Source organism: Bombus fervidus, chromosome 10 (assembly GCF_041682495.2).
Source record: "Bombus fervidus isolate BK054 chromosome 10, iyBomFerv1, whole genome shotgun sequence".
NCBI lineage: Eukaryota > Metazoa > Arthropoda > Insecta > Hymenoptera > Apidae > Bombus > Bombus fervidus.
The window spans coordinates 7,279,450-7,306,250 of record NC_091526.1 but is presented as its reverse complement, the minus strand read 5'-3'; the positions used below and the strand labels follow the sequence as shown (position 1 = coordinate 7,306,250).

Below are 26,801 nucleotides of genomic sequence, written 5' to 3'. Positions count from 1 at the left end.
TAGTTTTATTCAGGGAGGTTCGTCCGAGAGTTCTCTATGTCTGATTGATGGACGGTTCCATTAGTTCCTTCTTTTCCTCCTACCTTCTTCATCTTCTTCTTCGCCTTCTTCTTCTTCTCCTCCTACGGCTTGTTTATATTTACTAGTGCGCTCTGATCTACGATATCAAGAGAACAGGAGGTCGGTGACAGACGGTCGCAGGTTCGTATAATTGGTCCTTCCTCTGCTGCTGATTGTTTTAAACGAGAACAACTCGACCAACTTTAAGTCCCCCGTTACCACCAACACGCGCGCGATTATTAGCGGCACAACCAGTACACACGGAACGCTTACATCCGGTTAGTGGACCGTGGAAGGGTGACAATACAATTCTACGCTAACTCGAGGTATGTACGATTCTAATCTCATAGAGAATCGCGTAACATCGCTCATTTTCAGTTAGCTTTCCATCCATTAACTGTCAAGTACCGTTCAATTATTTAATTCCTCGAAACATTTTTATTCGTTTACTTTAAAAGATATTTTATTGTTGAAATGAAATGTTGTTCAACTTGAAGATTTGTTGAACAAGAAAGAAAAATACAGATAATGAAATGATATTTCAATTCGAAATATTCTTCTGGAAAACTTCAATTATATGGCCTTGAAAGTTCAAGATCGGATTAAAAACTCCGTTTGGATGAGAGGGTTAAGAGAATACATGGCCTTGTAAATATTCAGATTAAATTAAAAATTGTATTTTAGGTGGGAACTTAAAAAATGTTAGGTCTTGAAAACTGAAGTTTAAATTCCCTAGACCAAGTTAAGAAAATAATTGACTTCAGAAATTCAAGATTACACTGAAGACTGCCTTGTCTAAAAATATGCATACGGGAATAATGTCCACATTTCCATAATACACGTTGGTCAAAGAAAATCGTCAGACGAATAAATTGTCTATTCAGCAATTATTTCGTAGTTACACATGACGTGTAATTTTTTCGCGATATCCAGGTACAATGAAGTCACGAAAGGGCAAAAACTGAAATGTCTACGTCGTTATCTATGTATATAATCATACGGCTTTCTCTGTCCTTGCATTTTCTTAACCTAGGCCTGTAAAGTTGCCCTTCTGTTCGGTCGGTGCACAATGCACACACCTGACTGGTATTGCGGCAACCATAAGGCGATAAGGTCGACAACAGAGGGTTATCTGGAACGGAGGTGGTTCTTTTTCATGAATAATGCAGAAGCGAGGCAGTCACTGCGAAATGAATGCACGAAGTCTCGAACTTAGCCACTTAAAATTCCATAATTCCGTTCTCCTCCGATTAATCGTTGCGCACAAGTGCTTTAGGAATCAAGATCGATCGAAAATAATTTTATGTTGATAAATCTTTTCGTTTTTACGGAGGATCATTAATGGAGAACGAGATTATTGCTTATAAGCCGAAAGTAAACGGCCTGCATAGCGGTGACGCTCGTCTTCAGTTAACCCGTCCTCTTGACTTCACTTGACCAAGTGTCAATAAGTCGTATACTATATCAAGACCGAAAAACAACTGGAATGTGTGTCCTTTTATCACTTTGGATTTTCCTGATCTCGTAATTCTAAATATAAATTTATTCCTGATTAATCAATATTACAAACTTTGTTCTATATTTCCTGAGTAGTTAAATTTATATCGTTGAATCAGTGATTGTTATTGAATTTGAAAAAATTATGCTCTTCACCCTTGTCATTTCCCGGAAATAGAATTTTGTAATCAGTTAAAAAGATTTAGATTATTAAATTGGTTATTAATGTTACACCTAAAAGCTTTTATTCTGCATTATAATTCCATTATAATATATACATATAATGCATTATAATTAGTAATTGTCAATGAACTACGAGAAATTCTATTTTACGCAATTGCTATTCTCTAGAGATAAAATATTCTTTAATCCGCTAAAAATAATTCACTACTGAGCTGGAGAAAAGGTGTTATTCTTTACTACAGTCTTCCTCTAAAAATAGAATAATTATTATTCATCAAGCAGGTCTGCACTGACAAAGAAAAGAGAAGAGAGATATTGCCACGACCAGTCACGTCTCCACGAACCCTATTTACCCTCGCTGGGGGTTGCAGGTGCATTCTGCACTCCTTCAACAGTCGCGTGTCTAGTATATATAGGCTGTCGAACAGCTTTTCAATGACGTATGGTTTCATCGATCTATTTCCAGAAGCTAGTCGTAAAACTAATATTGGTGTCGTAACAAGCCGCGCGTTACTTTAACGGGGTTCATTGCACCGGAAGTTTCGTGTTCGTGCTTTAACTCTTTCGTCAGAAGAACCGTGGGGAAGCTAGAAATCATGGTAACAAACGTGAACGACGATAAGAAGCTCTCACCGTGGATTTGTGGGAAATTGTCTCGTATATACGATGGCTATCGTTTATCATTGTTAAACCGTGATTGATAATAGCTACTGTCCCATATCGGTACCACTCATTCGTATGTGCGTTTGCATCCCAACGATCGTTGACACGGACGTGTTCAAATACACAGTTGATCGCTTTAATTAATTTTATCACGTTTTAAACTGTTCTAAGGAACAATGGAAAACTTTGAACTTCATCTATCGCTAACACATAAAATCCCGGTAACGGTATTTATAAACGTTCGAGTAATGATGCATGCAGACGATATGGGAACAGATATGTAGGGGAAGACACTTTCAACGATCACCGATATCAGAGAATCGGCGGTGTTTTTAAGACACCCGTTGCATACATGGCACGCAAGAGATACGCCGAGTTACTGGCGCCGTGCCTATCATTACGTTGTTTAACTCATAATACATCGTAACACGTACGCTACTACAGTGTGTATCTCAACCGTTTACGCGTTTCAACGAGCGTGCGCGCGCGAGCTCACGTTAACGATCCTGTGTGCTGACCGATCGACCATCGTGTGAGTCGTACCTTAATCCACTCGTTGCGTGCGGAGTGTGGAATCAATCTGTCTACTCTTGTATATCAAAGCATATGCTTTCTTAAAGAAAGTTTAATCGCATATAAATCGTAGGAAGTTTTATACAGTGACTAATTACGCATGTTTTATCAGCATTAGTACGTACAACGTTATTTTAAAATACTAGTCAGCCTTGAACCACGCTTTCTATTACTAAAAATATCTTTGTTATAAGAAATAATATTTGTTGCAACTACTATTACTACTATTTCGTCTGTATGTCGAAACGCATAGAAATTAAAATGCAAGAGTTGCATCCGCAGTATGACTTAAATAATTCAACAGAAGCGCCATATGCATCAATAACAGCGAATGCGTTGTATTAAATTTTTGATCGCTTCGAATATAATACATTCGAAAATGAAAGGTTTTCCTGTTTTCAATAGTATCAAAAAATACAGAGAATTACAGAGAAAGTGTTCCTCTTCCGTCCGGCTCAGGACCACGAATATCATCATCGTGTCCACACTTCCGGCTGTTTCGAACCCTTGCACGCTTCCCATCCGGTTAGCTTTCGAGTATACAGCAGCCTGTATCGATGACTCGCATCCTATCCGACTCATTGATGCGGTTCCCGCCACTCTCATCCCTTTATTACAATGGTTCACATTTGTACATCAGCGATTGGCACGTTTTGTAATAGATTAATTATACTGTAATCGCAGATGAGATTCATTGTGTTTGCAAAAAGCTATTGCCTTGATCCAGTCATCCGGTAGAATCAGGATTTTCCTCGTATGTCGCATAGAATTGGACTGCAATGTATGTAATTGGATGTTTATGGAAATTCAGATTTTTCTAAATACAATTAAAGAAACAGAAGTTAAACTAAGATTTATTTTACTCTCTAAATATTATAATTTAACAAGGACTTTGTACATTCATATATACTATGCGTATTCTGTATATTTTTAGTTTAAATTTCTCGTAAATGCATACAAATTCATAGTTTACATATAAACTCGTGAAACTTGCATTGAAACAGACTTTGGACAATGATTGGACCAAGTATCGGACTAAGTTAATATTTTAACAAGGAAATATTTTAAGATTATAAGAGAGTGCTACTTTAGGACTTAAGTTAAAATTTGGGTTAGTAGCATGATGATAGGATGACGCAGGAGTCTGTCGAAAGTACATTTAGTCAATGGAAAGTGTTCTTAACGGTTGAAAAACAGGTCACGTGAATTTACGTTGTTTCATAATAATTTCCTATGAGCCATTATTTTTCGGTCTTTGCACACCATCCATAAACATCCGCAGTCCGGACGTAAGTACCTGGTACTTCCTATATCCATACGTTACATTTAGTGATTAAAATTTCATAATAGAATGAATGGATGTAATTTAGAATGAAAGTAAACGTCCTTTGAATCTTATCTTCGCTAAACTACAAATCCTAAACTGCTTCACGAAAACGAGGCGGGACTTTGCTCTTGCAACAACAATTCAGTGATGTGGCGCGCCATAAGGCAAACACACGATTATCAGGCAAACGTTCACCAGGCTCCGGTTGATATCACACGAAGATATAAAACGGGGGACTTCTATGAACAGAGCACAAAGGCGGTTAAAAGGGATAAAGAGCGGGATAGAGGAACACGTTACGACAACAGGGAGGAGCACGAGGGAGGAGATTCACGAAAGAAAGAGTGAATGGGAGCACTGTGTGCCAGATGGTCGACTCGAGTCGCGATCTCCAGCCTCATCCCATTACTATTTCCCAATGATGAAGGAAGATCTGTGCCGGTGGTTACACTACGGCGAATATCATCGAACGAGAACCGATCATCGAGAGCTCTGGCATTATTGCGCGCTCTGACCTCTGATAATTAATGAAAATTTATTGACCGATCGAGCATCGCCAGAGTATGAATCGCAATTAATAGGAACGTCTGCCGAGGGGGAACTTGAATGACAAGATAGAAAAGTCTACGCAAATAGAAGGCCCGTTGATAGATACGATTATCGCGAGTCGTAATATCGAAAGAGTGAAAGGCGTGTTCGTGAGGTTGTGATGGAAGCTTACTGAAATTACGTGCACGTAACACCACCGAATTATCCATTGATTCGAGGAATCGTATACTCTTGTGGTTCCTCTCTTGTGTACACGGTTTTCAGCGAACTCGAAACGTACCGAGAAGAAGCTAACAAGAGCGTGTGCATCGGGTAGCGGCGACGAAAAGAAGAATTGTATATACGTCGTATGGGAAGACGAGATGATTAATTCTTGCGGTCGAGCGAGTAACACGAAACTCCCCGCGTCGAAATTTTTATCGCTCGTCTAGCACCGGAAAAATAAAAGTGGCAAACAGGTTCCATAGTATATTCTAGGCTCTAGACGTATGTATGACTATTGCTTGCTCTGATACTGACTCATAGAAATGATTAGAAACCGTATTAGTAATTACTTCATATGAATTCATTCCTTTTTAGGAAAAATCGTTTCGTTCGACATATCGTAAGAAAAATGTGTGGCGGATCCCTTGGTCGTCCTACTGAAAGACAACCATTGTATGTTAGTAATGCCAAATTGTATATCGATGGAGTATAGTAACCACGAATGACCGCTTTTATCAATCTTTACGTCTCCATTGAATCTTTTCGTACCTTTCTCCACGAGAAGAAATAATTTACCTTGTTACTTTTATGATCTGATGTTGGGATGATCTGAGTCAGCCATGTACACCATGAGCACACCATGAAATTTCGCAATTGGCGTTATTACTTAATCGATTCTAAAGATTTAGAATTCAAGATTTACCTAGATTTTCCACAGTTTGAACGGCGGAAGCCACATTACAGTATATTTATTATGTCACATAATATTATCTTTATTTGTTAATATTTCTTGCTGTAAGACCATCGATTCGAATGATTCCAATTTTCATTGTGTTAAAAATCCTCGAATCGCTTTGAAATTGGAACTCTAACGCCCATCACTAATAGAAATGTCTATTGCTCACATATTAAGTCAAAATGTCCTTGTTATAAGTCCAAATAAACTCTCCTAAGTTACAGGTATTATGAAAAGAGGGAATTCAAAGAGTAACACGAAAATATAAATATTTTTCACGCTGGTGCACGTGTAAGTTTGACCGGAGACTTCTACGTGATCCCACCTTTTTCCTTCACTGCCAGCATTGTGCCAGCCACCGAAGGTATCATTATTCGAGCCCCATAAAGAAAGGCCGTGGATAGCGAAACCGAGAAGAATGTTAAGTGTCGCAATCATGATTGTGTTTGGCGTTTGTAGAAACGCGAAGCGCGACCATCTGCACTGAAGGCTCGAACCGCAATTGTCGCTTTCAATTCAGCCAGATGTCGATCGATGACAGATCAAAGAAAAGGTTTTCAATAAGGCTACACGGGAATTCAATTCGCATAGTCTGTGTTGCATAAGAAAATTCGAAAGTATCTCATGGGAATTATAAAATGAGAAATTCCTAGTGGCACTAAGATCGAGATGTTTATATAATGTTGGCAAAAAGAATATCAGGAAACCAGAAAGGCGAGATATACAATTTTATTATAACGACTTCCGAAACATTTTCTCTTGACAAAAATGTTCATCTTTTTAAATTATTTTACATAGCATCTAACTTTCAGATAATTCTTTAATATAATACATATTATACAAGGATCTTTTCAAAAATTTAACTCTTATGTTATGGATTTACTTATATGGCTATGGTCAATAGACGATTTTAATCAAATTTGAGATGCGGGGTTCGCGTATTGATTAACTCATTAGCTTTGTCATTTTTTCGCATCTGAAGGAAATAATTTATGAAAATGTATTCATATTTAAAGGATTGATGAGGTAGACGTGTCTCGCAAGAAATGGGAAACTTCATATATTGTAATTTAATAACAGGTTCAAATGTTCGACGAGTATATACTTGTTCTCTACCTCTTCCAAGATTCAATAAAGTATGAACCATAAAAAATCAAAAATTTCATGTTGTAACTTAATAGACGAACAAGATGTGTGATACCTGTACCTGTCACCAGGCTGAAAGAATCAAGGACATCGTATAAGTGAATTCGTAGAATGCAGCACACGACCTACACGTCGACACGATTGTCTCCCATATAATACCGCGAATTCCTGGTGACACAAGACCTTTTGGCGCCTTTGCAACGATGAGAGTATACGACAAACCAACTATCAGCTAGTTAGCACGTGCTCACGGTGTGAACAGTGCGTAGTTGTAAGCAAATCCCAGGATCCGCTATATAGTAACACTTATCCGGGTAATACCTTATGCATACTGTAGCTATTTCGCAAGAAATCGTAGAAAACGGTTTATTTTTTCACTTTCGAGGAAAGTGGGACGTGATACGCTAATGTTTCTATTTAGAGCATTTAACAAGTTACAAAATACTTCTTATACAATTCCTATTTCCCATTTGATTTTCTGTGAAATTAAAGAGAATAATATTTCGTTTCATAGAGACTAATATGCTTCGGAGTAATATGATGATTAAGCTCGATACGATGCAATAAACATGAAAAATGGTACTCTAATTGCCCGTCATGCGTCACAGGCCACACTACGACTCTTAGTATTACTCGAGAGTAGGTAGTTTCGCGTACTCGTTCGCGGCCACGTGTGTGAGTAGCCAGCTGCGAGTGCTTTCACCGGTAGCTTGTGACCAATCCCAGACAACATTCATGCTTAAAGAATTCGTACGACGATGCTCATGAATGGGCTACGAGCCTTGATCAAGCCGTACGTCGCGCCGGCTTTGTGCTCGTAATCAAAGTTTCTTGTTCGCGTAACGATCGATAGCCCTGTGACAATTTAGTCTGGGACAAACGAGCGATGCAATGTCACTAGGTCTTTAAAACGATGAGCTTGTACGATGTGATAGATTTACAGTAAAACGCGATGTATTGGGCGAAACTTTAGATGGTGTCGATAGAATCGTTTTCTATGCAAATTCATATTATATGAATGAGAAGTCACAGACAGCGAAGACGAGCTGTGAATTTCTAATTTTATGTTTAAATGACACAATAATATAGTGAAATCATTTTTATCTTTTCAATTCCCATAGATGTTGACCTTTTATACTCAGAAAATTTCCATGATATTACCAGCGGCTTCAGTATATGTAGTTTTAATATAAAATTTCTCGAGACCTATGGATTTGTATTTCAAAACAACTTGTTATATGAACTCTTTTCCTCTTAAAATAAATAAATAGAATTCTATTATATGCATATTATTACATAGTGATGCACAGGTCCCACATTTGGAAATACAATACTATCAAATATGTAGTACAGCATCACTGCTACGAGGTCGTAAAGAACCAACGTCACATCGTCTCCACTATCCTTTAATCATTCTCGTCATCGTTCGTGCGAAGAATCCGCCCCGTGAAAATTGTCGAGAAACGTACTTGAAACGTGTACGTGCGTCACACGAAGTTACGTAATCGACGATTGTCGCTCACGTTAAGCAACGAATTCCGGCTGGACGATCGGCTGAAACGTTAAATCGCGGATGTGACTATGCACGGAGATAATAACGGACACGGTTTCAATTCCGAATTCGCACTCTGGCATTGAAAGGAGCTAAAAAGACAGAATCAACCGTGACGATTAATCGCCGAGAACGATGTAACGACCGGATCGGTTTACGCCAATAAACCAATGTTTCCGTGATCTGAATGCCAAATGTTCGCCCACGATGGTCCTTACAAGGGCTTTTCGCACACGAGAGTTCCTTTCAATGCTACTGTAATTAATATTAGATCGGTAATGAAAATAATTTCTTCTTCATTCGCAATGTAATTTCAATAAACTAAGGGTCGTTAATGTAAAAAGATACGCTCTTGAAGATTTGAGAAAGATAGTATCTTTGGAAAATTCTAAACAACCATATTGTAGAACACGAAAAGCTACAAAACTTCGAATTTAACTTCTTTTCGATAGGTACACTGTATGATTTCTTTAAAATGACATTTTCACCCCTAAGATCAATTCTTTATCGAAATAAGAAATGACTTTGTTAATAATATCACTTGAATTATAATTTTAGAACCTTTCTTTGTTTATGAATCTTCTAACTGAATTTTCTATTTTGTTTTTCTTCGACTATATTAGGCGATGATGATAACAATATTCAAGAAATACGGTATTTCTAAAATCCTAGGATACGCGTTCAAATTAGAACGAACCACGAGCTTCTTAAAGACCAGCCATGTAATTCTTCTGGCGCCAATCTTCAGATTTTTTTCTTTCTGCCGATACACGAGCGGTTCTGGGAAAAACGGGTGAACGGCACAGATAAGGGCAACACCGGGAGTCTGAAACTGCAGATAAATGGAAAGAGAAACGGTGTTATTTATATTCGATGATCGATAGCCGCTAACTTGTTATCACAACGGAAGCCGAATCACCGATTCTCGGTATTTATTGTAAGATGACGGAAGTCTCGCTCTTTCTTACTTGCTAACTGCAAATGAGGACTGAACTTTATCATAAGAAAACGCGTGTATGGGAAAAGATGAACCGCATTACACAAGAATTCCGGTATCTAATCGCTCAAACCTTTTCCTGTTCCAAATTATCTCTGGATTTGTTCTGTCAACGATGTACGATCCACAGTTTTGCCGAATCTTGCGAGTATACATCTGGTTCCTTAAAAGAACTCACTATGAAAATAAGCAAAACTACCGAATAGATATCTGACAGAGGTAAAAACTGGCGTAAGTGAGTTTTAATCCAGTCATAAAACACTGGAAGAGATGTTAGCCTCGATATTTTTCACGTCACACATGTCAACGATGTTTTTGTTAGGTCCACGCGTGTTTACTTAAGAGGCAGCACTCGCTTAAAAATCTCATGTCCCCGATGCGCTCCAAGAAGAAGAGTTCATCTCGCGAGTCGTTCCTCTTACGAGAGAACAGAAGCGGATAATAACCTATAATTATCAGCGAAGGGACAGAGGAAGAACAGAATGTTCTCGTAGCTCGTGCGTTCTTTAAATAACCCTCTAAATATCTGTCGAATGCTTCCAAAGTTACATCTAAAGGGTTGATCGATAAAGATAAAATCTTCTATTTATTGTAGAATAATGCCTAATAAGAATCTATCGGTGCACCAATTACGGTTTCCTTCGCGCTACACCGTGACGTAATGGCATTCCCCCGTCGTTGGAAAGCGCCACTTAATACTGTTACATAACAGGCAGCGTTCCATAAAGTCATTAGCATGATAATAAATCAACGGATACCGTAGAACGTGGAGCAACCCCTCTTAGTATACTGAGTATACTATAACTCCAGTTTCGTAGCCTAATCGTGTGAATTCGAGCCACGTTCTGCCCGTAACGGATATATAAAAGAGATGCCTCCATAGCAGACATAACTCTGACGATTATGTGGTGCGTTTTATAGGAGAAGCATCCTTGAAACCGGTCAAGAAACCCTGGATCGTCTGTATCCTGATTATGGGGTATTCTGATTCTTTTTACAGGCTCCATGAAAAAGAAAAAAGTTCTTCAAGCTAAAAATACAGAGATTCCCTTTTGAAATTCTGGTTTACCGTGTCGCCGTCATGCGGGTGCACCGACGTATAATAATTAATGCAGCCAATAATTTATTACGATTGTGCCCTCAGGTTTCGTGGATCGTCGATGACGGAATCGGAGCAGGAAGCGAAAATACCTCGGCTTGGAGCACGGACTTTCCTGGTTCGTTCACAAACTTGTTCTTTTCTTATTGTACGCCGCTTGGAAATCTGGTTGCGCAAGGACTATTCTAATATTGTTTCGGAGACAATGCTGTTACGTGTAGAGAAGTGCTAAAAAATTTAGTAAGACAACTAACTTCTGTTCTAATGATGAAAGTGAGATTAATTTATATTGAATGGCGTGAAAAAATATTTTTATATTTTCGAAACTCTGCGTTGGATTGAAGTGAAAAGAAATCTAATTTCAGAAGATTGGGATAATGATAGATTATTATATTGTACTATTGTACAATAATACTACATTTTTGTAGTTCCAAGAAACTAAACTAAATTATGATTTTAATAAAACTATAAATATCTCGTAATGAATGTTTATGATCCTACTTTATATACCAAAGATTGTACAAATTTTACTTCTTTATAAGGAAACATTGCTACATTTCCATTTTTTTAAACAACTGTACTGAACTATAGTTTTAATACAACTGAATAAAAATTAAATTGCAGCAAATTAATGAGATGATTAATGTGTCTGATCGTAAGTAATATTTCACACTGAAACCTAATAAAAATTCAATAGCGAAAGGTGAACGTATGCGTACAACCATTCTTGAAATGTCAAAACTCATAATGGATATAATGTTACAATGGAAAATTATAGCCACCTGTAAGAATGAAAGGGTTAAGCATCTCCATTGACCTTCCGCAACCAAAAAAAAAAAAAAAGGTATTATGAAATCTCTTCTAGCATATTGATTTCATGACGAGAGCCATTGTAACGTAGCGAAATTATGCAGACAGAAGTTGTAAGAGTAAATCGTCACAAGAGTGAAGGTCGATCGATCGACAGATAAAAGCCGAACATTCTGATGGAACAACGGGTAGTACGTTTTATCAAGACCGGTTCAAATAAAAGATACACGTAGACAAGAAAGCCGGAACTACGGGCCGTCGCGCCGGATGTTGCGAGGTCCGAGAACGCAGGACAAGTCCGGCATCCAGAGGCGGAACGAGAAGGTACATGGAACGTGATTTGGTGCGTATAGCGGTAGGATGATCAACGATTATTGAGATGATCCAGATTCTGCAGCATCGAATTTCGTTTACGTGAAACTTGCGGTTTTTAATTCGACTCTTGTACGAGCAAATATTTAATATTTTTAGTGAAATTTTACATGTGACAAATTGCAAGTTATTAATATTAACAAATTCTTCTGCATAGTAGGAACAGGTTTAAATAAATTCGACAAATAAAATTTGATTAATTTGATCGATAAATAAAGACAAATTTGGCAAATTGCAAGTCATTTGATTATCCTATTTGATCCAAAATTGGAACATTGGAAAAGAGAATGAATTATTTTACAGTAATATTTGCTAATTTCTCTATGTATTGTGTAGATATTCTAATATTTATAACCGACAGTTTACACGAAAGATATCGTGGAAAATTTATGTAAAACGAACATGTAGTACAAAAGAAGATATAAGTACCGTAATTAGAATTAGTGTTCTAAGAAAAGGCAAAATTATTCCATTATCTCGTAAATGTATGTAATAGAGTATAGTAATTTGTTTCGAAGTATCTAACGATGTATTCCATTAACAGTAAAACGAATACTATATCGAATCGTCATAAACTAACGGAATAGATTAAAGATGATTTAACATACAAAAATTGAAGAGATAACAGAAGCAACAAATTTTTGTTTGAATAAATGCAAATGTTAGTGGTTTTACGTGCTCGTGGTGTGTAATGATATCATTTAATATGGAAATGGAGTGTCTACGAGAAGACATTGACATTATCAAGATCATTGGTCGCGAGTGACGATTTTTCACTTTTCGTCCCAGTTACGTAAAATTGTGTGGTATTCTGAAAGCCGCAATAGTATCGTTGTTGATCTTCCTACAGTTAGTTAACACGGAGAAAAAAGAAAGCTTTGACCAGAATACATTTTATTTCATACCGGTTTCCAGACTTTTTCTCCACCAGCAAGGGAATAGTAAGATCGTGGTGCTTCCGCGCGTTCTTTATCTTATCGCAAGCACGATAATGTGTCTGGTCGCGCTGCATGGAAATTAAAATAGGACTCTAACACATTAACTTTTACAAAAATATAAAAAAAGAGCTACTGTAAAATACAAATGATCATAAAAAGAGAAGTACAAAAAATCCCTATTTGTATCAAATGACATAAAAATGATTCAACGAAAACAAATTGCAGTCGAACGCGTATCAAAGTACAACCTCTATCTGAGAGACAGAATAGTTTGCTATCGTGACAAGCTACCACCAGCGATTACGCTGTAATCCATACGGCGCCGACTTTTCCGACTGTCATTCTATATCTAAAATGGAGCATGCTATTTATTTTTCGTTTTCTGTTAAGGAACATTCCATCGCTCTTAGCCATATCATTTCTTAACAAATTTTGCTTCACGCTATCTTTCAGAGAACTTTCACTGTAAATTTTTTAAGTCACTTTTATATGAGGAATGAGAAAATTGAATTTAATGATTAAGAGTTTCATTAAAGAAAACTCTTGATCTTCTTTGCTGTTAGATTATTTAGAAAATTCTTGTGGTTAATTATAAATTAAATATTTTGTAACATCTTTTGTATCTTCTGGACTACTTCGTTCGGAGAGAAAGTTCCTACTTTTCAAAGTTTTTCATGTCGCAAATCGCAACAAGCTGATTGTTCGTAACATAGTCGTTTCTCCGGTTCATTCCTGGCAACCTACTAAGGAACGAAGGTCGGTAGGCAGGGAGCAAGTGCGATTAAGTGGATCCATCAGGGTTACGGCGGTATGTATAGTTTTTCATTTCACATTGTGAGTTGGCCGCAATGTGCGACGCCTTGGCATGCGGGGTTCTCACAGAGAATTCCTGGTTCCATGAACAAAAACTGCGGGACGTACGACAAAGATGAACTTCGTCCATCGGAAGACACCGAAAGAAAAAAAACTTCAACCTTAAGGGTGATATATATCTTCTTTCTTTGAAAAAAAATATCATTAACGAATTTGTTTTTTATTGTCACTAAAGACACGAAACTGTTAACCGAAAGTCAAAAATTAAAATTTAGTAAAAAATTCGTAAAAAATTAAGATTTAATCAACATATGTAGGTCAATTTGTCGAAAAAAATTGTTTACTCTCGTAGAAGGTTAATAGAGGAAGTGAAAAATAAAGAATTGGAGATGTAAATCGGGGGCGTTAATGGTTTCTCCTAAAAGAACAGAACTGGAATCGTGAAATTTGAGATGACTAAAAATATTACCACCATAAAAATATTCACAAATCAGTGACCAGGATGCTCATACACAGTTGGTTTCTCGAAGAAGTTAACGGAAGAATCCAGCTGTTTTGTAACGACCTTTGGCGCAGCCTCGTGTGAAACGGGCCAGGCAAACGCAAATACAATGAAAACTCTGCAATGTACCTATGTATTCAACAATCGTGTAGTTAATATCTAGAGAAACTGGGGTGTTGACCGGCAATAATGCAAAGTTCGCATTGTATTAAATGCGATGACCCTAATTTTTATTGACTCAGCCGGTCGACACTAACGATACCGGCGATATCGACGATGATACGCGAGGTATGCGAGTAATCGACTTTAATGCCAATTAACTTGGCTCGATCGAAATTTTACACGCCACGAAGAAACTACCAGTATATTCGCTGGAAATTTTATTTGAATATTCAAATGGTTTGAGTTGTGTCCTCCATTTCCTTGCAGATGTTGGACTAAACTGGCTACCCTAAGCATCTTGCTGGGATCAAGGGCCTCCGGAGAGTCATGTTTCTGTTCGCGCAAAAAGGGATGCGAAACCGAGCCGCCTACAGTTGCTGCTTGACGAACTTGGGGACATTCGGTTCGTGAGAAATTCACCCTCATCTCAAACCTGACTTCTGTCAACGTTCAAATAAAACCAATGAAATATTTCGGAATATCTTGAATCGATTAACGCAATGGAAATTTTGTATGGCGTAATAATTTCGAATATAACTGATAATTTCAACCAATTGATAATTTTATCACGAATGCTGTTTATTCAATCGAGAATAATCGCGACTATTTTTGGCGGGATCGTAATCAAGCGAATGACTACGTCAGAAATAATCGTGGATTAAACACACGTACCGTCGATGAATCTCATTAGTGCGAACAGACAAGGACACACGTGGTCCAGCTGTTAATAAGTGCAGGGAATCGTTTTGTTCTCGTTTTCATGAAACCGTTTTAACGCCTGTCACGGATAACGTTTTGTTCTCCTCGTTTGCTTCATTAAGCAACCACGTCATTGCTTTTTTGTACCCTCCCGCGGTGCGTTCGACCTTTCTCTTTGCTTCATGCGCGACTTTTTTCATCTAGCATGGTCTTTTGTTCGATTTAATCCTCATTTGATTACGAACAAAAGGTTCGATCGACCTTATTTTAATCGGGACAATCGAGATCGGTGTGAAAAGGGAAGAGTTGTATGTAATTTCATGGACTTACCTGCTGTGGAGTTGCGTCAGCAGGAGAAAAGCTCGATAGGGCGGTTAAGGGCGCAAGTGAAGCGCACGAAGATGCCCTTGATGGCGGTGGTGTGTGTCCAGGGGTAGGACTTCCGCTTCCGCAGCTACTCGCACCACCGCTCGAAGCCAGACTCACGCTATCTGCTCGCCCTCGCCACGGCGAGACTGACACGTGCTTCAGCATCCCTCTTTGATCTCACCTGAAATCGAAATTCGGTTGTTTCCCTTAGTTTTGCTCAAAATATGAAACTGTTGGTCGAACTACATATCTAGAAGCCAAACAACTGATAGACTTCATCGAGACGAAGTCTAAAAATGTTTAACTGTGAAAAGTGAATTATTTCAGATATGTAAAATTGAATATAAATCAAATATATTCTGCTCTTAAGGAATACTAGAAATCAGATTCATAAAAGATTAGAAAATAAATTGAAGAAAAGAAGACTGGTTGAACTTAAGAAACAAACTGGAATTTTCAGAAAACATAATTGATCAATTGTATCTAGCGATTTAGTCTAATAATCTATTGACTGGGTCCTGCAGTTCAATTACATTCGATAACATTTAGTATCACGCAGATGAAATTAAATGCTGATTTAACTATACGTTTGAATTTGAATCTCCTTTCAACATGTAAAATTGAATAATTTCATTCAAATAATATTCCAAGAAGCAATTTCCAATTGTACATTGTAATGCTTATTGTTGTATCATTTAATTGTGCCTTTCATTGTGGTAATTAATCCAATAACGGAGAGGAAACTAGTTTACGGGTCGGTTAGAAGCGAGGATTAACAAGAATCCTGAAAACAGGTTGATCTAATTTTATGCTATCTTTGGTTGTACTTAAGATAGGATAATGTATACGTGACATCTATTTAGGATAAGAAGTTAATGTAGCTGATAGTTTCTTCGGCCTCTCTCTTCAAGGCTACGAAAAGGGGAAACAACCGTAGTGAAGGACGTTGGATAATTATCGACGAGACTGTAGATGATTACCGAGTTGTGCCTGGTACATGTTAGTAGGAAAAAAACTAGCATCTACGTAATTTCGTCGGACAACGAGAGACAGACAAAAGAAGGAAAGCCCTTGAATGTCACATAAACAGCCTAAGGGACGACACAGCTGCGTGCCAGAAGTTCGAAAGCTTAAACATTCGCGAGAAGCGCGATGCGCATCCAAGAGGTAGCTGTACGTGGCCCGATTGTTAAATGTTTTCATAACAAGGAAGCGCAAGAAAAAACTGGTAACCATTCTCACAGTGTTAACTGTATTCTTCTCATTAATAATAAACAGCCATTCTAAACATCGACGCTCGATACTTCGGGCCATGTATGGAAGACCATTCGTATCTATTGAATTTAATATATTATAAAATCAGCCATATTAATTATTTTCTTCTAATTAAAAGCGTGCCTCGAAGCCCATATATATATACACACACACGAGGGATATGTTCATTCAAATGTCACGTGTTACGGAGGAGGACAGACGGTATCGATAACGTTATCACGCAATACAGTCGTGAATATTCACATGGATACTTACTTTTTACCAATTCACAGCTGAGTGCAGCCCGCACTCGCAGTCTGGTGCATACGTCAATGCGCGGGAATCATGTTTACACTTGGCGAACAAGTGGCATTGAGTGCATCCAATGATAATTACACCTTACGACACTGTTGAACAAATTACTCCCAAATATTGTTCAACGATTAATAACATATTATCTAGACAGTCCCTATTAAATCTTTCAGTTTCTGTTGTTGGAAATCTTCCAAAAATTCAAAGTCACTTGACGAATCCTCGTGGAACAAGCTTCTTCTTCCTCAAATCCACGTAACTATCTCGACGATTCACTGTGACACGAATTATTATTCTTACTTATATTTTTAGTCCTTTAATGATTTTGACGGATTTAATATAAGAATAAAAGACGCGTCGCGTGATGCTTGAACGAGCAAAGAACGAGACGCCTCGTCCAGCGTTAAAATCACCCGTCTGCACGACGTTCCACACGCCACGAGCGCTGCGCTACGACTGAAAGGGACGCGTGAGCAGTCGCGTCGTGTAAAGTCGGCGTAGTAAGCCTACGAGGCGTAGAGGAAAGAAAACGACCTTCCTGCGAGTGCATGAGACCCGCCGAACGTTCTATGCGCGCGACTTTCTATCGCTGTGTTGGTGCGGGGGCGTGAATCTCGTTACCGTACGGTCGTATGTCCACGAAGAGTATTTGCTCTCTCTTTTTATCCTATCTCTGTTTCTCTCGAAGCTTGCAACTTTTCAGCAACGAGTAGGCGTTCGTTCGTAAGCCAGAAGGATGTCCGGGGTTTAATTCCTTCTTTGCTTTCGTCTCGTTTCACTGATCCTTCGCCATCATCACTTTTGGGGTGCATATATTAAAAAACGAGTGAGTTGATGCGAAATAAATTTGAATCATATAGAAGCAAATTTCTTCTATTCTATTTCTCTTCTATTATGTTTGTAAAAATTTATGTTGGTAATTGGATTCACACGGCTCTGCGGGAAAAAGGGAAAAAATTCACAGAATGCGGATAGTATCCAAAAATATGTAAAATATCTCAAGTATAGTACTCGTTATGATATATTTAGTACCTAGATAAAACAAATCTCTACGTAGGTTTTACCTGTTTAGTTGTATTCACAAAAATATACACGAATCTCGTTGTCTGTCAATAATTATGATTCTATAACGTTTTAACAAAGTTATCAACAAAGTTCATTGTGTAAAAAAAGATCAAAAAGACCCATTAAAATTCAATTTAATTCTACTAAAATTCAATCTAGAAAGTACACTAAATCTGCTAAAGATTAACAAGCTGATTTTTAAATGAAAATTGTATTGAAATAAAGAAAATTGTACATTCCTTTCGGTCGGCCTAACGAGCATGTTTATTGTAAGGAACAACATACGTGATGAAATTTGAATATCGATGTAATAAAAGGGAAGGGTATAGTATTTTATATTTCGTATAGGTTTGGGAGTACGTGGGTACAAGGTGTTTCCAATTTATTACTGAGACGATCATAGGGTGAGAAGTAATTCAACCCGTGACATGTGACGCCTTAAATGATGATTGAAATTCCGTAAACGCTTCAAGTAGCTTCCTAAGAAAGTAAATTACAAATGTCTTTGGAACAAGTTCTACCTACTAATGGACGTCACGCGCGACTTTCGAGATTCTGAAAAAATGCAGTCTAGCTACTAATAGTTACCGCGAATACACACGCCCAGTCATCTCGTCTTCGTTGTTTCACATATAGAAAATTCAGAAAGTATAAACCGATAGTAAATCGCGACTATACGAAGTTATAAAGTTAGTATACGAAGTATAATATTAAATATGTGCTTTTATTATAATTGTTGATAAGTGAACTTTTTAAGGCAATCTTCTTTTAGAGAAAATATAGAACGTTGGTAAGAGGCTGCTTTCTGATAAACTCCTACGCGATACTCGCGACTCGCAAGTTAAATCGACCGTGACAACGAGTTATCTTCGATACAGAAGTTTCGTCTTCCCTTTATAGAAGACGATATTTTAGTCATACGACGGTGCCTATATTGACGAAACAAAAATAATTACATAAAGACAAAAAGTGGTGCTTCCTACGTAATCACATGAAATCCATGAATGCATGGGCGTCGATTATACACCGAGAGAAAAAATTTCGTGTTAATTTTTTCGGAGAAAAACGATCGTTCTTCACGTAGGAGTAGAACTACGAAAATGTCTGTAGCTTAGACAGAAATGTCTACACTTATGGAAAACCTATGATTATTTCCTAGATTAAGACTCGATTGAAAAACATTTCGTTTTCCAGTGTTCTAGATACGATCTAAATTGAATAAACGCGATCCCTCGAGCAGAAGACGAAAGAAAGTTATGCGTTTGCTTTCATTCCGGAAACGACTAGGGCAATTTCCTTCTTACCAGTGATAATCTTTTTACTGATTTCTCTCGCGACGTAACGCGGAGCTTCTCTTTCGTCTGAGATCCTACGGATTCCGCAAGTATCGCCTTTGAACAGGTGAAAATGCTTCACACGTTCATTCGTGAGTGCCACTTCGCTCGTTTACAAAGACTGCGAAAAGAATCAACGTGAGCGGAACCGATTGGTCCTTGGGTAGGGTGCAGGTTGCATGCTGAAACGTAGAAAAGACGAATAGGAAGCGTACCATTATACCTGCGTGGGTTTTACCTTACAAGGGACGTTTTATGGGGTGGTCGACTTATTTAAAGTAGATATGATACAGCTATAAAGATGTTATAAATATACCGAATAAGAATTTTGAATCTGATAGTCTCCATTTATCAAATTTGAAGCTACAGTTAATAAAGACTACTCACAACCATTTACCACGTAATTCTATGATTTATAGGTAGATTAAATAAATTATGATCAATTGACAACACTCTCTTTCTATTATAATTGTGTTTTTTTCACGTTAGAGGTCGAAGACCCGTGAAGAGCGTAAAATATTCTGATACCACTGTCGGTACCATCAGAAGGATTTTATAGACATCTCAACCCTTAAGTAGAGGAACGTCGAGTAAATATATCGCAACGTGAAAGCCGTGGAGTCTCAGCCACGCGTGATATCGCGATTCCCTGGTGCAACACTCTTGCCTTTTGTCGCGAACAACGAGCCTCCTGTGAGAAGCATTTCCCTCGGCTGTCTGGCTTCGTTCGCGACGATCTCAAGGAGAAAATTCAATTAGCTACGGCAACTAGATCACTCCCGTCGCAGCTGCAATCGGCAGATAACTCTGAAACTTGTATGTCATGCGAAAGGAGCACTCGAGTACGACTTTCGATTCGCTCATTTATCATAGATGCAGCTCGTCATCGTGCCACGACTCGGATCTCTTCCAGGCTTGGAATGTTCCAAATTTTAGAAAATAAAATCATCGTGAATCGCTTATGAGACGTTTAAATCCTTATAAATCACTAAGAAAAATTCAGAAGCCTTGGTTGAAGGAACGTTGCGCTATAGGAAACAAAACAAAAGTCCTTCCTATGAGACATGAAAAGATGTTTATATGTATATCGTAGCTATAATTTGAAATAATATTTTGTATCATATCACGTTACATTATTATACTATTCATGTTATCCCTATAACTATAATCCCAAATCTAAATAAGATGAATGGAAGGTATCAAAATACAAGTTCTTAAGATGCAATACATACATACATATATTTGCAATTCGGAAATTGTCAATCAGTAGAAATTAAAATTCTAATAGTACCTCTGCTAAACTATAGTCCGAGGTCGATATTCAATGAATGAAAATGTTTTTACCAATTCATACAGCAGGAACAAGCTTACCAGGGACGGGAACTCGGCTAGAACGAAGTCAGAGAGCATATCGGAACCACGGTGGTCAGCCACTTTATCCTCGTGCACGCAACAAGCACGTCCAGCACCACGAGCACGCTGCTATGGCATGCATACGCCGCTATGGGAGTTTGGCAGCAGCGGTCCAGGTCGCTGGCTCTCATGGTGTTGCGTTACTTTCCCACAGGCGAGTCTCTTCCTTCGTGTGCAATTCTTTGCAAGCTGCACGGCGTACGCCCATCGTGCACCTGCACACGTGCGTACGTGTATTCATAGGTACCCACACTGGTGAAAAGAACACGTTGACGAATGTACAGGGTTGTATAGGTAGGAGACGAAAATGGTCAGACGGAGAAGGTGGAAGAGAATGAAAGAACGGGAGAAGCACGCATCTCACCTTGCAAGGCGAACCTGTTCGTCGGTACCGAAACCGAATATCGTCTTAAACCGAGTGTTACGACCTGAAAATAATGTTACCCTTGAGGATCTTTAAATTTCAGGCTACGGGACCTGTGGCGGAAGCGAGTCGACAAAGCACCATATTATATGCAGTCGATGTGGAATTCGATTTTGATGGACCAATTGCAGCCTTCATTCGTGCAGTTCGAAGAGAAATCTGGGAAGAGAGAAGTATCGATGAGATTTCTCTGAGCTTTGATATTGGAGAAAAAATTCTGGCAATGGAGAAATGCTACGATATATACCTTATATATGTAATGTTGATTTATAGTTAGTGTGTTATACGAATATTTTTAGAAATTTGCGTTTTTAAATTAGATGAACTATTAAGTGGATCACGAAAATCAAGCTTAATTTGTAATTTGTAATACGTTAACACGGAATGAGTAATTGCTTTGAACAGAGAGAATGGTTGATGGGATTTAATGTCAATCCAGCAACGTGGCATCGTCCAGTTTCCGGCCTGCGTGACGGGACTGATTTCCGGGACCATGCCGTGCTGCATGCATTCAAAGGGACCCCCAACATCAACTGGACTCTTTCCCCATGGTCATCGACAAGTTCGTGTCCTTTCCCATGGGTGTTGTTTTCTGTGTCTGCAACTGTACACTAACCCGATAACGTCATATTGTTTGTTAAGGTTTAACACGCGCCGAGATAATTGGACGAAATCATGATGAAACAAAATTGTTTACATACGTGTCCATCGATAATTTTTCTATTCATTGAAATTCCTTGGATTGTTTTTCTGAACGACTTAATTTTTTAATGACATATCCGAGCAATAAATACTGTAAATACCTAAATTCAATATAATTACACTTAAGATACAATAAGGAAACAAAGAGAACAGGGAAATTTTCCAAAATTTGTACCAAACATAAAATTAAAAATACATATGTTTAAAAAATGAAAAAATTAATTAGAAATTGCAGACTGCGTATTATCACGATCTAATATGTACTTTTACGAGATGTTCTTAGGAAGAGTAAGTGTTTCGTATACGAAGTACGAGTAGTCTGTTACGCGAGCATTCTCCTGATGCAAGTAGCGCAAGAAAACCGGAGTAACGGGGCCCAAAAAATTTTAAGTGGATCGAAAGAAGCACCGCGGGATATCTCTCGATTGCATATCCCGCGGCATCCACTATAACAAGATTTGCCGACGGCATCTAGTTCAGGAGATAGTTCTTCGATGAGTTCTTCATTCCCAGGAGTGTTGCTTTCATCGCGAAGCTGTCTGACGTCGCCATTACTTCAAGATCCACTTCAACGAATGTATCGGTTATTTCTGAAAGTAAAGAGGAAGTGTCTCTCAGTTCCAGTTTAAAATTTTATCTTACGAATAAAACATCGAAATATTATAAATTAGAAAGCCTATCGTTACTGGTGCCAATTTTGGAGTACCATAAGTTGTAGATAGTTGACTATCATAAAGTTGAAAAACAGATGAAAGGCTGATTTATATTTTCTTTATCTTTAATTTCTCAGTTTATTTACTTACATTTTAGAATTGTTTATTCATAGTTCATATCAAAACAAATATATATTTTTTGATAACAATGAAAATTTACAGATAGCAGAAAACATACATTAATCAATGACGATTAATCTCCTAAGTGCTCGTCAGTTTAGGCCATCAAGTCAGGCGAAAAAGGAGAAGTTATTCAAGACAGGTGAAACTAGTCCAGTCATACTCCAGGTATTAAATCTCGATATTGCTGCACTTAGTAAACGACCAATTTCCGTTCCTGAGGCCACATCTTGTCTTGAAAACGTGTCAAGAAAAAATCTATGCCTTTGAAAAATTATGCACGGCGGAAGTATTTGAATTTATTATAAAAGAAAACAGATTACGCTGAAACTATTCGAACGGAATGTTTGCAAGTGACACGAGGAATTCGAGCGTTACGCTAGGCGCGTTTAATTAACGACAAAAGTTTGTAATTACTTACTCTGAATGGTATACACGTTACGTAATAGATTAATTGATCTCGAGTTTATAGGATCGGCAATTCGGGAGTGGTTGTGCACATATAGAACACCTCTTGCATTCTATCCGACCATTGACTTACATTACACGCTTCGTGAACTTTCCGATTTCTTCAGACAGAGTTGACAGAGGGCAACGAGGGGCAACGAACGTGTAAATGGTATGAAGAGACCCCTGACAGATCACGAAATTACTATTATCGTCAAAAAGAATTTAGCACAGTCGTTGCTACTAAAATAAGACTAAACACTCCTTCAAATTGCGTTCTTTCCCTCATTAGTTATTTTTAGTGTCTGTTCCAATACACATATTGCTTTGCACTACTACATCTACCATTAAATACAAATACAATCAAGCATTCTTAGATTCTTCGTTCACTAAAAATCTTTCTATTTTAAGTAATAATATATATTTCAATACACTGGCTATTGATTTGTCTCTCTAAATTATTTCGTCGAATCGCACAGAAATTAAAGTGGAATAATTAAATCACCAACACTACTCGATAATTAACGCTAAAAATAGCAATAAATATATTACATGTATGTCTACCAGTAAATAGTAACATTTAGTCTTTCTTTGCTTCTTTAATTTTAAGTACTGTTTTTAATCATTTTCTCTTTCTGATAAGTGCATCAATGCGTATAGAAATTCGACTTAATCTCTTTACTTCCTGTTAAGACCAAGGAAGAAATTCGAGGCGCATCTCAGGTTCAACAAATATGATTGATAATTCTAAGATGAGGTATACGGTCATGTTCCATTGTTAAGACTTTTTATCTTAAACGTACGTCACGTTTACGCCGCTGTACGTAGCTCGTTGAATATCATATGACGAATAAGTTATGACTAAGAGACCGACGAGTATGTCATAAGATAAACAATTCTGATCCTCCACTGACAAACATTCGCTGACAATAAGACGCCGCGAGAGTATAAATCGTCTTTCCGCGCGGATCTATCGTAACCGAAGAATCAAAACGTACATCATCCTGTCGTTCGCGAACAGCGCGGCTTTCATCCAAGATGTACTCGTACTATGTAACACCTTGAACGACGCACGTGGAAAGTGTAAAATATAGACTCGACAAATTGGAAAAAAGTTGTAACAGAAAAGTCCGTAGAAAGTTCAAAGTTCATACACAACTGTAATTAACACGTATTACGTGGATATAATTTATGTACCTCAGACGTGTAATATTATAAACTGCTGGTAATATGTATGTATCGCCAAACAGAACAGCCATACGAATGGGAATTAAGTTTACAGTTTACACTGATGAATAAGAGTAAAATCTCTGTAAAATCCTGTGTTTTGTAAAACGTACAATTTTTAACTAATATTTTTACGTAAAATATGAATTTCGAAATTAAAGCAAAATAAAAATTCTACTGTTTTAAAATCAATATTAATATCATAACTGTTTTCAAGCCTTGTAAATCATATTTTATAAAAAAAAATTCCGTAAAGAATCACATGTTTACAAATTAATACAGAACATTACCAGACAAGACTGTATCGCTACTTTTGTTCATCTCCATACATTAACGTGAGTTCTACGAGCGATATCAAACGATGCTTTGTTTTTTTATTAAACAGGACACGTTGTACCAACGCAAATTTACAAAACGAGGCTTAGAAATAAGGGAGCAGACGTGGCATTGTCGTGTAGCAAACACCACACCCTTGAAAGGGCCGCGCCTTACAAAGGGAGCGGCTCGATCGTTGCACCTTCCACCCTTGCACGCAAACATACGTCGGATCGTTATTTCTGCGTTTTCATGTAACGAAGCCACTTTAGTATGATTACACGTAAAAGCATCGTGATGAAAGAGGAAGCGACGCCAGAAACGAATAATGTCTTTTGTGGAACAGCTCGTATATCTTCCTGACAGAATCTAATAAGCGGAGTGACACCAGCGACAACGTGCGAAACTCGAATTTCCTCGTTTCTCCCGTTACGATTCGATCTCGTTGCGATTATCAATCAAACCATGACTAAACGGCGGAGACGATCCATTAGAAATTAGAAGCGGTACCGTATGAATTGTTTCAACAGGGAAGGTGAACAGTACCATCACTTTCTGTCTCATTAGACTCGCAATCTCTCAGACATTTTTTCACCTTCTTCCGGAAACGAGCCCCTACTTCCGGGTTACAAGCGCGATTTCGCGACGAACAATGGAGCTTCGATTTGTTGCACAGGGTCTGCCCGTGTATTTCCGGCACTGCAGCAGTATAACACCTAAATCGCTTCCACTTCCGCCGGATTCTCGCCTACCTAACCGTAACGATGAAAATAAAAATTGCCAGGGAAGCTCCGTGAACTATATTATTCTTCTATCTATAGTCTATTGCCACTAGGTTAATACTAAAGTACAATGCCTTGATTTTAATACTCCTCACATTTTCAAGCATGATCCCCTGCACGCTATTCTCATATACCGCTACGCGCTACGATGATTTAGTCCCGTTAACCATGAACTAAAAATCCACGAATCGTCGCAAGAAACAATCTCAATTACTGAAAATCGTCTCCGCGTCTAAATTCTTCTACCGAATACTTTTCAGCGTGCACGCAACTGCCTCGCTTGCACAAAGTCTCGTATCTTGTCGTGTCAACCATTGCGTTCCGTGTGCATGCGTGTCCACTAACCGCATGCAAAATTGCGTAGACACGCACCGACTACAAATTCTTCTAAATCAGCAAGAACGTAGGAATGGCTGCTTTCGGTTGTATGCAACGAAGATGCAATTAATTAACTCGATATTCGAGTGCCGTTACTTCATGCATCATTCGTTACGGGGTTTGCAAAAAGCTACGGGAAATTACACGGGACGATGAACCGGGATTATGATTATTCGCCAAGGGAATTTCAAAACTACTGTTTGAAAATGCAGATCCATTGCAATGCATTGGCACGAGCTGCCCGTGTCACAACACACGTAAACGATTATTGAGTCGCGCGTTTTGTCACGTACATATCTGACATCTGTTTGCTACTACAGGATTCGACGTTATCTCCAAATACTAACACTAAGACGACGATCAATAAATCACAGTTCATTTGTTGATCTTCGATCAAAACGAGGCTCGTGCAAGCTACTATAACTGTATACGATAAGTGACGACGGTAAATAAGGTATAGCCGCGCGAAATGATCTTGGATCTATGCCGTGTATCATTTAACGATTGCCACGCTGGAAACGAGAATATCGGTGTAATTATATACGCTCATGTATCATACGAATTCGTCTCGAAGCTTTCTAGTATATTTATTAACCGGTCGTGGCATACGTGACACGGATTTTTAGAAGAAATAATTCCATACAAGGTATGATAAGGGCATCGACGTTTCCGGCAAGCGAGTCAGCAGAAGTAATTCTTCGCTACAAATCGAACATTTCCGCGGTATGAGTTGGAGAAACGGGCAATTGGTTCGAGGCCACGAAGTCTTCTTGCAACGAAGTCTTCCTGCAATCTTCGATCAGACAGATCGCGTGTAACTTAGAAAGGTTCTCGAGTAGTCACGTGAAACAAATCGATTTAGTTTAATTCATTAGACTTGAATATCTTCGATACGAACGGAGGAATAATATTCAATTAAAAATCCTTAAAAGTATAGTTTTCAAAAGACTTTCGATACGAAATTTTTAAATACATCGCGTGGGAAAATATTTACGTAATGAAGAAACAGGTGACATAAAGCATTAGCCAAGTGCCAGAATTCTAATCACGGTGAAACCTGTTCC

General features: G+C 38.1%; 1 protein-coding gene across 2 annotated transcripts in view; it reads right to left on the bottom strand.

Moving 5' to 3' along the window:
* Positions 1-21,827, bottom strand: part of Rau (RA domain-containing protein rau) — a 40,388-nt gene extending 18,561 nt beyond the window's left edge. Inside the window, exons 1-3 of one of the 2 annotated variants that reach the window (XM_072011464.1) lie at positions 21,074-21,827; positions 20,588-20,881; positions 15,213-15,432 (exon numbers count right to left, since the gene is read on the bottom strand). In XM_072011464.1, coding sequence (XP_071867565.1) covers positions 15,213-15,416 — 204 coding nt within the window. In that variant the 5' untranslated portion in view covers positions 15,417-15,432; positions 20,588-20,881; positions 21,074-21,827. Of the gene's footprint in view, positions 1-15,212; positions 15,433-16,781; positions 17,303-20,587; positions 20,882-21,073 lie in introns of those variants that run through there. The other variant, XM_072011463.1, reaches the window with a different exon arrangement.
* Between the last annotated feature and the right edge of the window lie 4,974 nt (positions 21,828-26,801).